Below are 17,474 nucleotides of genomic sequence, written 5' to 3'. Positions count from 1 at the left end.
AGTTTTACTACATGAAACATGTTACAGATGCCAAACCACTGAATGTCCACTTTTCTGATACCAGTTTAAGGGTCGACTAATTTGCTGTTCAAATCAGGTGAAAAGGGTAATGTAAATAGCCAACTTGATTTGACAGCATTGTTTGGTCACAGAAGCAGTTCTAGGTTAAACACTCTAAAATTAGAATTCTACCCTGTCAAATGCAAATGGTACACACTGTAATAATTCACTTTCATGGGCCCTTTTATTAAAGGGTAGATCAGTTTCACTCTTTCAATAGGAAAGATCCTATCAAAATCACAAAACGGCTCCACTGTTATTTCTTCACAGCAGTTGAAAGGAGATTTCTATTTTGAATCAGAATGCTCTGGTTTATTGTTGTTTTTTCAAGAGTATCCCGAGGCCACAAGACACTATACAGTTAATCACTCTCCTAGGTACAAATCTGAAGGTTTTGGGATTCCTAGATCAGCATGCTAACCAAATCCTCTATTTGGAAAAGCAGCAGCAAAGTCCCACAGTGTTTGAAATAACCTTAAGAGATAAACACATCTACAGACATTAGTGGGGCCAAAGCAAACTGCACGTATTTTATGTGCATCTAATGTATTGCATTAGAGTCAAGGTCTGTTATTCAATCAAAAAAAAAAAAAAAACTTGCCAAGAGGGAACATTATGTGGCCTTTTAGTTTGTTGATCCCTCATTTTAAATAGGTAACAAATTAAAAGCAACTTTCTCTCTTCAATTATTCCTCACTGACTATGGGAAAAAATGTACTCAAGCAGCATTATCAGTATCTCTCTGGAACAAAGTGAAAACATATTTGGGTAATTTTTGATAAAGAGAAAGTTTGCTTTCTAAAAAGCCAATGAGCTTAAAATTAAATAATACACATACTCTTCGCTAAAATATGAAAATGCAAGGAGTTGAATACATTGGTAAGGGATAAGAGATTATAATAAAGGCTAAATTTTGCTGCTCACAGACTGATATGTGCCAAGGGTGTTATAAGCATTCTCTCTGATTACCTCCTTGCTTTTCTCCCCATTACAGCCTTATAACAAACAAATTACAGGAAAAACCTATTTCCTAAAAGCATACTATATTACTAAGTTCAGTCCTATTTTATAATCGTTATTACAACTCCTGATGCCTGGATGTATTCATTGGTGATAAATGCTCATCTGTCAGGAAGTCGATGTTACATACAGCACTGACAAAGAGGGAAGGCAGGCTGGAGCGTCGGCACTTGCGCTGAGAGGCAGAGTACATAGGCAGGACCCTCTCCAATGCTTTAGAAAGCTTTTCGGCAAAAGTTTCCTCGGGGGCAGTCCGGAGGAGGGAAGGAGAAAGAGGTGCGGACAGCACTGGTGGTGGGGTGGAAGGAGCACTGGGAGAGATGCAGGACAGAGAAGGGACAGCAGGAAGATGGGGGACACAAACCGACATGCTACGGCCACGACGAGGCTAAACAGAAAACAAACACACACGTGAAAAACAGCACTCTGAAAACAAAACCACAAAATGTACAATGGTAACAGGGCACAGCTGACATAAAGAAATGTTCCATCCTCCCCCCATTCCACAAAGTCATTTTCTGAGGAGACAGAATTCCAGAAAGCACACTTGCAGACCATACTATTCTCTCTCCACTGTTGGTCAAGTACAGGTTTTTTAAAATTAACCACTAAAATAATGATCAGGTACCTTCCTAAACATTCTGAAGTAACATTAATTGTTATGAGTGTATGAATAAGAATGCCCGACTGAGGCAGCAGAACAGACTGGGACAACGATGAGAACTGGCTTGCAGTCTCTGCAAACTTGTTAGTGAATTCTATCAGTTTAATGCACACTATAAGATGCAGAAGATCTTAAGACTGGATTGTTCTGCTGGAGCTCTGGGAACCTCAGACATACAGGATTTCTCAGTCCTATTTTAGAAGGCAGTAGACAAAAAGTTGTTGGCTAATAGAATAGTTTATCACATTTGCCTATCTTTGTCTATAAAGCTAAAAGTCATATTCCAGGAAAAGCTTAGTTTTCTAGACATAATTCATAATAGAAACAGAAAATATTCTGTATTTTTACTAAAGTAGTCAATGGCAAAGTATCTAAACTGTGAATCTCTAAAGAATAACATTAAATTTTTTTCAGCCACATCAGAGGTTCAACTTTGGTTTAAAAGTTTAAAGCACCTTAATATAAAGGTTTCAGTATAGCTACAAAGCAGCAAATCTAAACCTCTAAGGCTGTCCTGGGCACGTCTGTTATTTCCTTTTAGACACTGTGAACTGTGTAATTAATTACATTTTTTTCCCCACTCTTGCTTCTCTTGTATTTTTAAATTTTACTTGTAATTAATATGCTATTGCAAGCCATGGTAAATACTTTCTGGAATTAGAAAGGACTGATTATAAAAGCTTTGAAAAATCCTCAATATTTAGTAATTCTTCATGATACTTTCATAGAATATTATCATTACAAGGCAAGAATGTCTGCCTTTTTTCATTTCATTTAATTAATGGTGTGCTTTTAGAACATTAATATAGTTATATTTGTGGCTCAAATATTTAGCATCTTCATAAATGGTCAGTCCTTTTCCATTTCTAAAATAGAGACCCAAATTTCATATCCTGTGATGCAGGAAGCCAAGAGATTAAAAACTTAAAAAAAAATCTATAGTTATGATGATCCAGAAATCAGAAGAAATCAACAAGAGTAGAAACTGATAAGAAATGCTGACAAATAATATGTTACACCACAGAAATACACTTGTAGAGTCTGTATAAAGCTCTTCTACCCTACCTACTTATGTTGAAGGTCAGAGAAGTAGACTGCTATTACACCGGAAGTTTTCTTTCTGGAACTGTGGCCATTCATCTTAAGATGTAGCCAATGCAGAACTAACTAATGGACTCTAACACAAGCAAACATCTTTTATTCCAGCTGTAGGATAAGAGACCAGAACAAGCAGAAGTATTTTCTTACCAGAGAAAGAGTTTCATTCAATGAAGAACAAGAGTTCCACAAACTCGGATTAAAAGTTTCTGAGACAGAGGGGCAATCTATCTGCCTCAAGTTCTCACTAAACAAGAGCACTGCAGTGACCAGTTATTCTCAATTCCGTCCTGAAGCAGAAGATGCATCTTGTTCACTTCCGAAGACTTCATGGAAGGTTGACCAAAGAAATGGGGTATTATCTACTGCTCTATCTGAACATTCTCTGTACGAGAAGCAAGAGTGCCTAACGTAAAACATGGGTAATAATGTGTGTGTGTATATGTGTATATATGCATAGGTACAAATGTACAATATATACATCAGGATATAATTGCTACAAATTGAATCTGAAAATAAATCAGTCATAAAACAGATACCAAAATAAAGGGAAGAAGCAAATGAACATATACTGGGGAAAGAATTTGTGTCCAACACAGACTTTAAGGCAAGAACACGCATAGCAACTGATGATTAAACACAAGCGCTAAATTAAATGGTCATTCCTTTTCTCTGGTGTACTCACATGCAGCATTCTATAATGGTTTGAAGGTCTTACCTGTGTTTTACACAATAAGACGTCTTATAGAAAGTACTTAGTAAATCTTTCAAGTAACTTTTGAAAAATTCTCCTTGCCCCCCACCCCCAAACCATTTGTATGTCTAACTTACACTGCTTTGAACAGTTTCAACTTTATAGTGCTAGAGAGCATTATCTTTAATCAAACGGTGATTAGTTTAAATCCTGTGAACAGTGTCTTCACAGAGTAGTGCATGTATCACACCGTGCCTGAAACACTCCGATGGCACTCTATAATAAATAATCTGCCTCCTCTGCAAAGGCACCACTGTACTTTTCACTCTGGACTCATGCTGTCACTCATTCAGTGGCAGAGTGTGCCCTGAGCATGTTACAGGCGTGCGCGCTCTTGCGCAGTTACTCACCAAACTTGAGGGTGGATATACCGCATGGGGCTGAGCCTGAGCTTGGACCACAGACGCTGTGTGCCCTGGGAGGGCGCCAGTGGAAGGTGCCTGCTCATGCTGGGACCCGTATGAAACTGTCTGTTGGCTGCTAACTCGAGATTCCGTGAAGACAGAAGACCCCTGACCACTGTCAACCGTCCCATCAGCTGAAGGAGAAGTTGCCAAAATACAAGACAGAGAGACAAATCACGAAAAGGAGATTCACATTTTCCCATCACAAACCCCTGATTTTAGAATTAGTTGGTCTTATCTTTGCACAGACCTGAACTAAATAATGACTAGTTTTACTAAGTAGATTTCTATGTTTAACGGAGGAATCCATATCTAGAAAAGTTTTATCTTAAAAAAAAAAAAATCCCCTGGCCATCACAGAATTTACCACCCAATGAACAAGGGAGAATAAAACAGAATGTTGTTAATAGGCCCAAAGTTTGACACAGCTTCCAAAGTCTTAACCATAGAGACCAGCGGGCTCTAAGTATTAAGATGGCTCAATTAGTAACTAGTGGCCTCATTAATTTCTAGTTTATACATTATTCAGCTTTGCTAAAAGAGCTGAATCAGATTAACAGGTTCAATATTAAGTAGCCAAGATAAACTTTTCACATTTCACTATTAATTTAAGAAATTATAAAAAGTAGGCATCTACAAATAGAACATCCAAGATGCTGGAACCTGCAGAATTTCTCACATTCTAATTCCATTTCCTCACTGCCCCATTCTTCTATGCTATTAGCTGTGAACGTAAGAACCAAAAGGAAAAGGAGATAGCAACCATTTCAAACCTCTTATTTATATGTTTGATTCACAATTCAAAACCAAGAGGTCAGTGCAAAACGATGACCAGGAAGACAGAGCATCAGCTAAGAGCAAGCCTAGCAACCTCACTGGGCGCCTGATACTCACATATCACAGACACACCAGGCTGCTGGTACTGCAGCTGCTGGTGCTGGTCGGCCTCAGGCTCTTCTGGTTCTACTTGCGTGGAGATGGATGCAGAGGCAGCAGAGGCAGCAGGTCCGCCAGTGCTGGTGGCAGGGGGCTGCTGGACTCCGGCCTGGGAGGTGCTGGGCTGCTGCTCCACCTGCTGCTTGAGGCTGCTCTCCTCCTGCTTTCTTTTTTCTTGCTCCTCCCGCACTAATTGACGCTGTTCTCGTTTTCTCTTAATTAACGACACTCTATCTTTGATGGCTTTTGCCATGGTCTTGTGATCACCTTCACAGACATACCCAGAATCTACCTACAGGATGAAAGGGTACATCAGGAAGCAGCAGGATAGCAAAAGAAAACAAACCAAACACAAACAATAGTCTTTGGGGAAAGAAAAACAGAGGAGAGGGAGAAAGAACTGTCTGAGGACTGACCTTAACCAAACAGTGAAACTACTGATCTGCACTATGCACTTGCCCACCATTTTTGCAGATACTCATGGGGTGGATGCTATTATCTTTATACAAACTCATGAAGTACATGTACCTTCACTAATTATAACAAATCAACAGGGAACCTAAGCATCCAAGCGATAAAACCAAAAGGTTCATTTTATTATACTCAATTTCCCACTCACATGTAACCATCAATATGAACCTGTGTTGCTTTTACTTCTTTTCACTAGAAAGAAAAAAAGAAAAGAAAGTGAAGTCGCCCAGTTGTGTCCGACTCTTTGCGACCCCATGGACTGTAGCCCACCAGGCTCCTCCATGCATGGAATTTTCTAGGCAAGAGTACTGGAATGGGTTGCCATTTCCTTCTCCAGGGGACCTTCCCAACACAGGGATCGAACCCGGGTCCCCCGCACTGCAGGCAGATGCTTTACCATCTTTTCACTAGACAACCACTTAACCAAACAAAACAACTGTGGTAAATATATGAAGGTTAAAACTCAAATAATATACAAATGTGACAGTTAAAAATAAGTACCTCGCTCATGCTGACCCCTTCTCAGATGTAAGTACTGAATGGTTCTGACACATTCGGGCAGAGACCGTCTGTATCTCTGCACAGTAAATGGCTATTAAGGCACCATGGAAAGCCTAAGCTTGGCGAAGCATTTCCTTGAAAACGACTGGCCAAAAGTTGCCTACTATCGATCAATCCTGAAAATTTCCTTTGAAGTAAAAACAATGTGTGATCTGCTTATTGGGTTTATTACCCAGATGACTGACCAAAGGCTAATGTATCAGTATGCAGAAACAATTTTTCATTCTAACTAAATAGGTTACACTAATTAGAAGTCAGTCAACTTTACAGACTTTGAAAATGACTTCAAAATGTCCTCCTGTTCATTCCTTCTCTGTGTATCTGCCTGCCTGCCTGTCTGTCCATCCATCTTTCACTATACATATCTATGCATATACATGTCTTCTAAAATAAAAATAAATCTTGGGACCATTAAACGTAATTTTATATCAATAGAATATGTCATACACACTGCTTCATAAACTGCTTTTCTGCTCAATAGTATCAACGTATATCAACAGTATCAACGTATATAAATCAACATAAAGTTTAAATGGCTTGATCAGTGTTAATTTACCATTTCTTGAGCAACATCTTCTGGCACATCTTTCTCCAAGTCAAAGGAAAACTCAATAGCTTCATTGTCTTTGTATTTCCCCTTTAGTTTCTTAATATCTTCAATACGAAGCCATAATTTAATGGCTATCTTTTCTCCATCATCTTCTTCTGCTAATTCTACCCGTACCCCTGTTTCCTCCTGGAAGAAGGCATGGTTCAAAAGGTCTTTGATAGAGTATCTTCAAAAGAGAAGGGAAAGAAACAAAAAACAAAATGCCATTAGATTTAAAAGATACTTCTCAAGTATGTTTAGAATAATGAAAAAGGACTGCAAAAAAGAAGAACAGGCATTTTCTAATTCATTTCTACACTGCTTCATTTAAGCAGTGATTATAATTTTATTCAAGTTATGGAACATCAAAACAATCTCATTTATGAATAAGGGCTGAAAGTGATACTTTTTATTACTGGAGTATAACTGCCTTAAAATGTTGTGTTAGTTTCTGCTGTACAACAAAGTGAATCAGCTATATGTACACATATAGCCCCTTCCCTCTTGAGCCTCCTATCCCTCTAGGTCATCACAGAGTACCCAGCTGTATTCCCTGTGCTATACAGCAGCTTCCTAGTAGGCATCTATTTCACACATGCTAGTGTATATATGTCAGTGCTACTCTCCCTGGAAGTGATACTTTTAAATGTATTTATATAGTGCTTATATTAATAGTTAACCAAATTCTTGTATGTATGATCTCATCTGAATTCTGATATCCAATGAGATACCATTTCCTGATCAGCAGGAAATGGATGGATCCTCACAGAGACTGACCATCTTGCTCAGTTATAAAAGTCATAAATCATGGAATCAAAACTCGAAAACCTTTTTATTTCTATAGTACATTACCTTCTAATATAGCAGTTTTCTTTACACAATAAATCCTCTCAATTCTTGGTTCAGCACCTAGTGTACTAGGCAAGCAGAAGTCTGATTATGGAACAGTTTTCTCTAGATAAATGGTCTCAGAATACCAGTCATCTAGTAAGTTGTTCCATCCAGACAAGAAACAAGAGTACCACATTCTATGACTGGAGACAAATATTCCTTTATTTATAGTTTTTTTTAAAAATGTACTTAAAAGAGATTAAGGTGTCTCCTTTTCAATCAGTATATATAAAAACAGAAACCCAAACTAAATTTCTACTAAAAAGCTTTAAAGATCAAGATCTTAAGCTCTTCCAAATAACAAAGTTATGAAAAGAATATGAGACTGGAGAAGTGAAGATATGGAATTCTTCACTTTGGCTGAAATACCTGATCACTCACATTCTTCAAGAGGCAGATTATGTTCAATTTACACTTTGTGCTAGTGGGTCTCCCTTTCCTTCTGTGGAGGGTGACGGGGGATGGTGAAGGTAGATTATTTTTCAAACACAGACACTGGACTTTTGCCATGCCTAACGGGTGATGAATCAGCTATATGGCAGATCAGATACTTGCCACTCCTCTGAGAAAAGCCCTCTGTTAGCATAATGACTAAGCCAGATCTCCTCCCAAGGTCTGGGTGAAGTTGTCTCTTCTTACTCAAAGGAATTTTGACATTTTGCTCTTCTTCAATTCTGGCATAGCAACAGTAAATCAAGACCTGAATAGCTGAGTTGATTTTAAAGAGCCAAGATTTTACTTCATCTTTAGAATTCAACTGGTAAACAGCTAAGGAAGAGATCTGCTGTGTCAGGATAGAACCTATTGAGTTTTACAAATCATGTAGATGCTATAAGTAAGTAGCTCTTATTGAACGCAGCAGCTACATTTAAGGTGGTTCTGGTTTATTCAAAGTCTACCAAACCACATTTTTAAGATATTTTGGTATACTAAATCTGAATACTACCTCCAGTGGACAGAACTTTACTTTCAAAGATATTATAAGACATAAACAGAGAAACTAAGCACAAGTAAAGTATTACATACACCTTAGGTTGAGGGTTCTATTCAGAGCATATTACACTTGAAGTTTTTGTTTAAGCAATATCCAGGTCAAAAGAGGCAACTTACCTTTCATCTTTGTTTTGCCGTATGCATCCTTCAATAATTTCCTTCACTTCAGGAATTGCTACTTTGTCAAAACTGGCTGGCTTCACCCCCTGAAAAATCATAAAAATACCAACAGGAACACATTAAGGAAGGCAGGAACTTTGAACTTGAATTTGAACTTGCCTCCTAAGCTTCTACTAGACTGCCTTCTCACCATCCTGGCTTTTTCCTGGTTTGCCTGCAGGATCTAGTTCATACAGGGTCAGAGCTGGGTAGTAGCAATTTAGCCCCTACAAGGTAACAACAGGGAATAGTTAAGACAGCGGAGTCACTTACTTCCATGGCCATGACACTGCTAGTGACAAAACCAGGCTATCGTTAGCATCTGTCGCCGTGTTTCAGGTAATGGAAATTTTTGCTAAAACAAAGCCCAAATGTTCTAATTGGTTAGAAGATGTTCTGTTCAACCTTGTTCCCTAACACATTAATCAACATAACATGCAACCCTTGAACAGAGAACCCATGTGTGGGCATGAATTCACATGCTTAGTCTGGCAGGTATTCTATCATTATAGTACTCCTTAACAAACTCAGTAAGAAGTGAAGAATTTAGACTGGTTTGGCAAAAGTAACTGAAGAGCAAATTGTCTTGTACATACAAAAACACAAAATGACAACACATCAGACACATCTGAAAGACAAACTTTGCAATTAATTTCAGAAAAAAATTTAACATCACTATTAAATTAAACAGCACCATTGTAATATTTTAGAATTTTCACAAAAGGTAAATTCTTTGCAAACAAACATTTCAGCAGTGTGTGGAAAACGTGTATAAGATAGAAGAGTAATAACCTACTCCTGTCTGAGAGGTGATGTGGAGAAGAGCACCTCATTATCTATTCCCGCCTCTTCTCAGTCACACAGACTGAGCTGAAGTACTGACACGACATACTTTCCAAGAGCACGGTAAGTCTATGACCACCCAACACACAGCGAGGAGGAGACAGGGACTAGAAATAATCACCTAATGGCTAGGTGACACTACATATTATTTGAATTTTTCCTCAATCTTATTTTTCAAGTCTAGCTAAGTCTTCCCAACCAGTCCTTGTCTTCACATAATCATTCTAATAAAAACAAAAAACAATGTCACTGAGGGAAAAGCCTGCTTTAATTGAGCAAGTCAGTATGGTGTGGCATGGTATTTTAAATTAAAGCTAAAGAAAACAGGAACTGTTTTTTTTTAAAGGATGATGCTCACTAAAAGTTCTCTGGTAGCAGAAACACTGGAGATTTTTATATTTGCTTTTAATCTTTACAATAAACTTATGTAAAAGTATAAAAGCAAACTTTTAAGATGCCATTTATAAATATAATGTGAAGAACAGTCTAAAATACTTAAAAAAATAAAATAAGATACTGTATAAGTTCCAAGAACATTCACTATTGGCAGAAAACTATCTGAAGATTGTTCTTTGGTAAAATTAGACACTAATACACAGCTGGCCTTTCATGTAAGGACACTTCAAACATTACAGGAAAGAAGTTAAAGAGGGTATCGAATAGGATTAGAAAACATGTTCCCACTTCCATAAACACATGCATTTTAGAGGAATGAGTCTGACCTTCTGGCAACTCTACATATTGAGTTAATAAATCACACATATACTGACTATATTAAGACTCCTCCATTTCAATTTAGCATAGGCATTTAGAAAGATGAAAGGATGGAGCATAAGACTTGAATTCAGTGTGAACTGGACAAGCAGAAGCAGCTCTGAGCTTCATTTCCCCGTCTAGCAAAGGGGGATAATACCTGTTTAACTATATTCATGGGAACTAGAATCATGTGTGACTACCCAAGTTGAAAGCTCTGAGTTATTAAGTTTGCTGACCTAAGGCACCTTTGACTTCAAAAGTAATCAACAAAGGTAATAAGGCTTAGAGTTAAAAAGAAAGCACAGAATTCTCTTTGAAAAATAATCACCAAGATCCACAGTGAACATGCTTTCAGTTTGGGTTATCCTTAAAAACAATCCTCTTGTTAATCCAACCTATGCAGACAAACACATTCACAAACAGAAATTTCTATTTACAGGTAGAAAAGCTAGTTGAACAACCGAGATACCAGAACACAGCTGCAAAGCCAGCAACTATGCATCATATAACACACCGACTCTACTAGGATAAGCTGCTTTCTCAACGTATAGCCAAGATTCAGGTACAGAAAACTCTGCACCACTGCTATACGACTGCCACCGTCACTGCCATATCCAGCTGCTACTGCTGCCTTAGAGAACACTGCAGGCACTGAGAAAGCCAATACAAGAGCCAGTCCAGCACCCGGTATTCAAACATTACCCGCTGGGACAAGGAAAAAGACAAGAAGAAACTTCAAGCACCAAGAAGTCAGGATTATCCAAATATCTTATCAAAGTATCTAACAGAGGTATTCTGAATCATGTGGAAAGAAACAAGGATATATAGGAATTATAAAAGTGACCAAAACAAAAAAAGTAAAAATAAGCATAAAACGTCAATGACCTTGAATGTCACCTACTGAAGTCATCTGGGACACCTGATAGAAAGCCACTTAAAATCAACAAGCACATGTTTCAATACACAAGATGCATCATACTCAGAAGCTTCTTGTTCTAAGAGAACTGCTTTTTAAATAATTGATAGTTTTTTAAATTAAAAAGTTGATTTAAGATTATTCTAAAACACGATTTAAGCACCAGACAGAACAATAAATGTTTTCATGATACTATTTCACCTTTTTTCCTTGAATTTGTTTATTTCAAAAAAGATGATTAACTTAAGAGTCTAAAAATCCTTCAAATGACACCTCTTCTTCATACTCTCTGATTTAGCCCCACACAGTCTTACTTCAGTCCTGTTTTGACCAGCAGATGCAAAGTTTTGCTCATCTATTCTGAATGAGGTTCAAGAACACAAAACAGAAGAGAGTACTAAGAAGATAAATTGAGCTAATGTTTTACACATAAGAAAACCTAAGTTAAAGACTGGAGCCCTGTCCCTTTGCCCTTCCAGAGTTAGCAATCTGCCAGCTCCAGAAACACTCTTCCTCACTGCTGTGATTCACAAGACCTCGCTTCAGGCAGAAGTGCCATAAAATGTTTCTTTGACATGAAACAGGGGCTTGTTATTCTGCATTACACAAAAGTACTTCTTCAACAGCTAATGTATATCCATTTAAGACACCTTTGGGATTAAAATTATATATTCTCATAAATGGAACAAAAAAGGTGATTTTTATGCAATCTTAAATGGAGAACAAAAAGAACAAAACAACAGTTGTGATTCTCCAAGGGTACATCAGAGTTGATACTTAAAAAAAAAAAATTGACATAAATCTTTATAAAATATATTGATTTATAAGAAAAACTCCAAACATATATGCATCTCACAGACTGAGTTTTTCTGTCAATTCTATATACTTACAGTTTGCAGCTAATCTGCTGGAAAAATAAAAGTGAGTCATAATAAAAATAAAAGTGAGTCATAACACAGTATTCTCTGGATCAACCTTCTAGCTCTTAAAAACTGTCAGCACTTGCTTCTTAAAAAACTTAAGCTGCAGTGTGTATCAGGGTAACATTTTTCTCTTCCTAAGAGTAAAAATTTTTCTAACCACTCAGAATCGAGAAAAGTCTCCTTCCTCCTCATAGAAAATGCTGTGTAAGTTAACTAAACTGCAGAACAATCTATTTTGAAAAGCATTCTGAACTAACAATCTAAATACTTTAACTGAAACCTTCCATACATAAATATCACAACAAACCTTTGGTATATATTTGAAATTCTTACCCACCTCATTTACACAATCCTTTTGAGAGCAGCAGCAGCAATGAGAATTTACGAAGACAAACACTGAGCAAAAATCTCTCTTTGTAAAATCCATCAGAAAAGGTCAAACAGACTTGTTAGAGGAAAATGGGGGGAGGGGATTGCATAAGATGTAAGTTAACAGGATAACTTAGCCCACAGCATAAGCAAGGCAGACATCAAAATCGGGCTGAAGTTGAATTTTCTGTTTAACACTAGCCATGCTTCTGCGACTCTCAAACATGAGTTTGCTCTCCTCAGCCAACAATCTCCTTATTACTTACTGATCAGCCCTTTAAACACAACTACATGCTGAACAGCAGGCAAACTTATTCTGCTACTCCTCCTCCGGCCTCTCCTCCAACAGCAGCAGGTCCCTAGACAAACAAGATTCTTCACTTGCTCAAAGCTCCACCCCCGCCATGTCCACAGGTTCTGCCTCCTTGACACTAATCCCTACACTAGAATCTGTTTATCTAATACCCCCTTCCCCTTACTCCTGTTGAAACTAAGCTTCAAAAGAAAATGGGGGATGAATTCAGTGACCAAAATGTAAACTCAGAATATAGAGCCTAAAGAACACTGGACAGAAAACCCCAATACTGGGGTTGAGCTCCCAGTATAGAGTCCAGCTTATAGATACCAAGTCTGTGTGACCAGGGCTATATTCTTTAAACTCACTTGAAAAGTAAGCGTAACAGTTCTTGTTTACCTAATTTAGAAAGTGGTGACATTGAACTGTCTTACCACAGTCTCATGGTACATTAAAAAAATTTAAACAGCTGCGAATTAGTACACCGAAGTGGTAAGAATTTATTCTTCTCCTTTTCCTTCCCTAAAAGCCTTAATATATAGATCTACCCAAAGACATCTCCATTTCCCAGGAAGAGCTCATGGACCCAAATGACTACTGCTTTGATCCTGGTGATTAAGGAAAGGTTTTTCCTCATGGCATTTAACAAAGATGACAGAAAAAGCACTGCTCATGGCAGTGTTATGATGGGTAACATAACAAAGTACCGTCCCTTGTAAAGTGGTAAGCCTGAATCCCCATCAAGACAGTGGATACTAAGGCTTCAATCACTCAGGAACAGTGGCATAACGGCTTAGAAGTTATTTGATAGGAATATCTCTATTCTAAAGGCTAGAAATGACTTAATTCTAATAATTATCCTGCTCAACATAACTCATCAATACCAAGCACACTAAGTAGGCAGTGCAGAAGGCCAATACTGGTCCTAACTATAGCATGTAGTCCACCACTACCTTTAACTTGGGTTTGAGCAAATCTGCTCCAGACTATGATTAGATAATGAAAACGAAACCGAGGAAAACAGGTATCATGTTCTCTGCTTCATAGGTTTATCAGATGTAAGTATGTGAGAATGTTTTTAAACTTTACTGTGCAACAAACAAAACCAAACTGAGGCAGTTTTTTTAAGACAAAGGTAGAATGTAGGCACAAATACCTAACTCTGTGAAGACCAGCATTTTTAATATACCAAAATTAAGAGTTTTCACTGTGTACAATAAAATACCATTCACATACGTGTAAGTTTATAGGTCTAAATCGTCCTTCTCTTCAACTCTGCCTTTCTCTGGACTTTACCAATCTCTTTCAAAGGCATCATTATTTCCATGATCCAGAATAGAAACCTTACTCATTCTCAGATGCTTCTTCACAACATTTAAGTACTACTATTCTCTGGGAGCTCCTTAAACAAAGAGAAACATTTAAAACAGCAGGTAACAGCGAGCTGCTAGTACTCCCACGTCCCTTCCAATGGCTAAAGGTCTCTGGCTGGACAAAAGTGAGATTTTTACAGGCTTTTTTGTTACTTCTCAACATCATTGCTTTTTCTGCATAACAACTGTGACCACCAATCCAGACTGACAACATCAGTTCAGTTCAGTTGCTCAGTCATGTCTGACTCTTTGCAACCCCACGGACTGCAGCACGCCAGGCTTCCTCGTCCATCGCCAACTCCCAGAGCTTGCTCAAACACATGTGTATAGAGTCGGTGATGCCAACCAACCATCCCATCCTCTGTCGCGCCTTCTCCTGCCTTCAATCTTTCCCAGCACCAGGGTCTTTTCCAGAGAGTCAGTTGTCAGTTCTTGACAAAAGGTGGTCAAGCATTGGAGTTTCAGTCCTTCCAATGAATATTCAGGACTGATTTCCTTCAGGATAGACTGGCTTGAACTTGCAGTCAAAGGGACTCTTCTCCAACATCACAGTTCAAAAGCATCAATTCTTCAGAGCTCAGCTCTCTTAATGGTCCAACTCTTACATCCATACATGACTACTGGAAAAACCATAGCTTTGACTAGACAGACCTTAGTCAGCAAAGTAATGTCTCTGCTTTTTATTACACTGTTTAGGGTGGTCATAGCTTTTCTTCCAAGGAGTAAGTGTCTTTTACTTTCATGGCTGCAGTCACCATCTGCAGTGATTTTGGAGCCCCCCAAAATAAAGTCTGTCACTTGTTTCCATTGTTTCCCCATCTATTTGCCATGAAGTGATGGGACTGGATGCCATGATCTTTGTTTTTTGAATGTTGAGTTTTAAGCCAACTTTTTCACTCTCCTCTTTCAAGAGGCTCTTTAGTTCTTCTTTGCTTTCTGCCATAAGAGTAGTGTCATCTGCTTATCTGAGGTTATTGATATTTCTCCTGCTGCTGCTGCTGCTAAGTCACTTCAGTCGTGTCCGACTCTGTGTGACCCCATAGACGGAAGCCCACCAGGCTCCCCCATCCCTGGGATTCTCCAGGCAAGAACACTGGAGTGGGTTGCCATTTCCTTCTCCAATGTGTGAAAGTGAAAAGTCAAAGTGAAGTCACTCAGTCGTGTCCGACCCTTACCGACCCTACGGACTGCAGCCTACCAGGCTCCTCCATCCATGGGATTCTCCAGGCAAGAGTACTGGAGTGGCTTGCCATTGCCTTCTCCAGATATTTCTCCTACCAATCTTGATTCTAGCTTGTGCTTCATCCAGCACAGCATTTCGCATGATGTACTCTGCATGTAAGTTAAGCAGGCACGTTGACAGTATACAGCCTCGAAGTGCTCCTTTCTCAATTTTGAACCAGTCCATTGTTCCACGTCCAGTTCTAATGGTTGCTTCCTGACCTGCATACAGGTTTCTCAGAAAGCAGGTCAGGTGGTCTGCTATTCCCATCTCTTGAAGAATTTTCCACAGTTTATGGTGATACACACAGTAAAGGCTTTGGAATAGTCAAGTGAAGCAGAAGCAGATGTTTTTCTGGAACTCTCTTGCTTTTTCTATGATCCAACAGATGTTGGCAATTTGATCTCTGGTTCCTCTGCATTTTCTAAATCCAGAATGAACACCAGAAAGTTCTCAGTTTACATACTGTTGAAGTCTAGCTTGGAAAATTTTGAGCATTACTTTGCTAGCGTGTTAGAATGAGTGCAATTGTGTGGCAGTCTGAGCATTCTTTGGCATTGCTTTTCTTTGGGATTGGAATGAAAACTGACCTTTTCCAGTCCTCTGGCCACTGCTGAGTTTTCCAAATTTGCTGGCATATTGAGTGCAGCACTTTCACAGCAGCATCTTTTAGGATCTGAAATAGCTCAGCTGGAATTCTATCACCTCCACTAGCTTTGTTCACAGTGATGCATCCTAAGGCCCACTTGACTTCACATTCCAGGATGTCTGGCTCCAGATGAGTGATCACGCCACCATGGTTATCTGCGTCATGAAGATCTTTCTTGTATAGCTCTTCTGTGTATTCTTGCCACCTCTTCTTAATATCTTCTGCTTCTGTTGGTATTCCATCTCATTTCTTTATTGAGCCCATCTTTGCATGAAATGTTCCCTTGGTATCTCTAATTTTCTTCAAGAGATCTTTAGTCTTTCCCATTCTATTGTTTTTCTCTATTTCTTTGCGTTGATCATTTAGGAAGTCTTTCTTATCTCTCCCTGCTATTCTTTGGAACTCTGCATTCACATGGATATATCTTTCCTTTTCTCTTTTGCCTTTAGCTTCTCTTCTTTTCTCAGCTATTTGTAAGGCCTACTCAGACAGCCATTTTGCCTTTTTGCATTTCTTTTTCTTGGGGATGGTTTTGATCACTGCCCTCTGTACAATGTTACAAACCTCCATAGTTCTTCAGGCACTCTATCATATCGAATCCCTTGAATTTGTCACTTTCACTGAATAATCCTAGTTCAGTTCAGTTCAGTTCAGTCGCTCAGTCGTGTCCGACTCTCCGCGACCCCATGAATCACAGCACGCCAGGCCTCCCTGTCCATCACCAACTCCCGGAGTACACTCAAACTCATGTCCACAGAGTCGGTGATGCCATCCAGCCATCTCATTCTCCGTCGTCCCCTTCTCCTCCCGCCCCCAACCTTTCCCAGCATCAGAGTCTTTTCCAGTGAGTCAACTCGTCTCATGAGGTGGCCAAAGTATTGGAGTTTCAGCTTTAGCATCAGTCCCTCCAATGAACATCCAGGATTGATCTCCTTTAGAATGGACTGGTTGGATCTCCTTGCAGTATAAGGGACTCTCAAGAGTCTTCTCCAACACCACAGTTCAAAAGCATCGATTCTTCGGCGATCAGCTTTCTTCACAGTCCAACTCTCACATCCATACATGACCACGGGAAAAACCATTGCCTTGACTAGACGGACCTTGGTCGGCAAAGTAATGTCTCTGCTTTTTAATATACTATCAAGGTTGGTCATAACTTTCCTTCCAAGGAGCAAGCGTCTTTTAATTTCATGGCTGCAATCAGCATCTGCAGTGATTTTGGAGCCCAAAAATACAAAGTCTGACACTGTTTCCACTGTTTTTCCATCTATTTCCCATGAAGTGATGGGACCAGATGCCATGATCTTTGTTTTCTGAATGTTGAGCTTCAAGCCAACCTTTTCACTCTCCTCTTTCACTTTCATCAAGAGGCTTTTGAGTTCCTCTTCACTTTCTGCCATAAGGGTAGTGTCATCTGCATATCTGAGGTTATTGATATTTCTCCCAGCAATCTTGATTCCAGCTTGTGCTTCTTCCAGCCCAGCGTTCCTCATGATGTACTCTGCATATAAGTTAAATAAGCAAGGTG

At 39.0% G+C, this 17,474-nt stretch overlaps 1 protein-coding gene across 38 annotated transcripts in view; it reads right to left on the bottom strand.

Moving 5' to 3' along the window:
• Positions 1–17,474, bottom strand: part of WNK1 (WNK lysine deficient protein kinase 1) — a 138,680-nt gene that overhangs the window by 40,129 nt on the left and 81,077 nt on the right. For all 38 annotated transcript variants that reach the window (XM_088837432.1, XM_055395266.2, XM_055395269.2 and 35 more), the window contains exons 5-8: positions 8,559–8,647; positions 6,525–6,744; positions 4,895–5,228; positions 3,947–4,134 (exon numbers count right to left, since the gene is read on the bottom strand). In XM_088837432.1, the coding sequence (XP_088693558.1) occupies positions 3,947–4,134; positions 4,895–5,228; positions 6,525–6,744; positions 8,559–8,647 (831 nt within the window). The remainder of the gene's footprint in view (positions 1–3,946; positions 4,135–4,894; positions 5,229–6,524; positions 6,745–8,558; positions 8,648–17,474) is intronic.

Source organism: Moschus berezovskii, chromosome 6 (genome assembly GCF_049115385.1).
Source record: "Moschus berezovskii isolate FMDL1 chromosome 6, NW_MosBer_1.0, whole genome shotgun sequence".
NCBI classification, from domain to species: domain Eukaryota; kingdom Metazoa; phylum Chordata; class Mammalia; order Artiodactyla; family Moschidae; genus Moschus; species Moschus berezovskii.
Note: the sequence above shows the minus strand (reverse complement) of the source record. Positions and strands in the feature narration are given on the sequence as shown.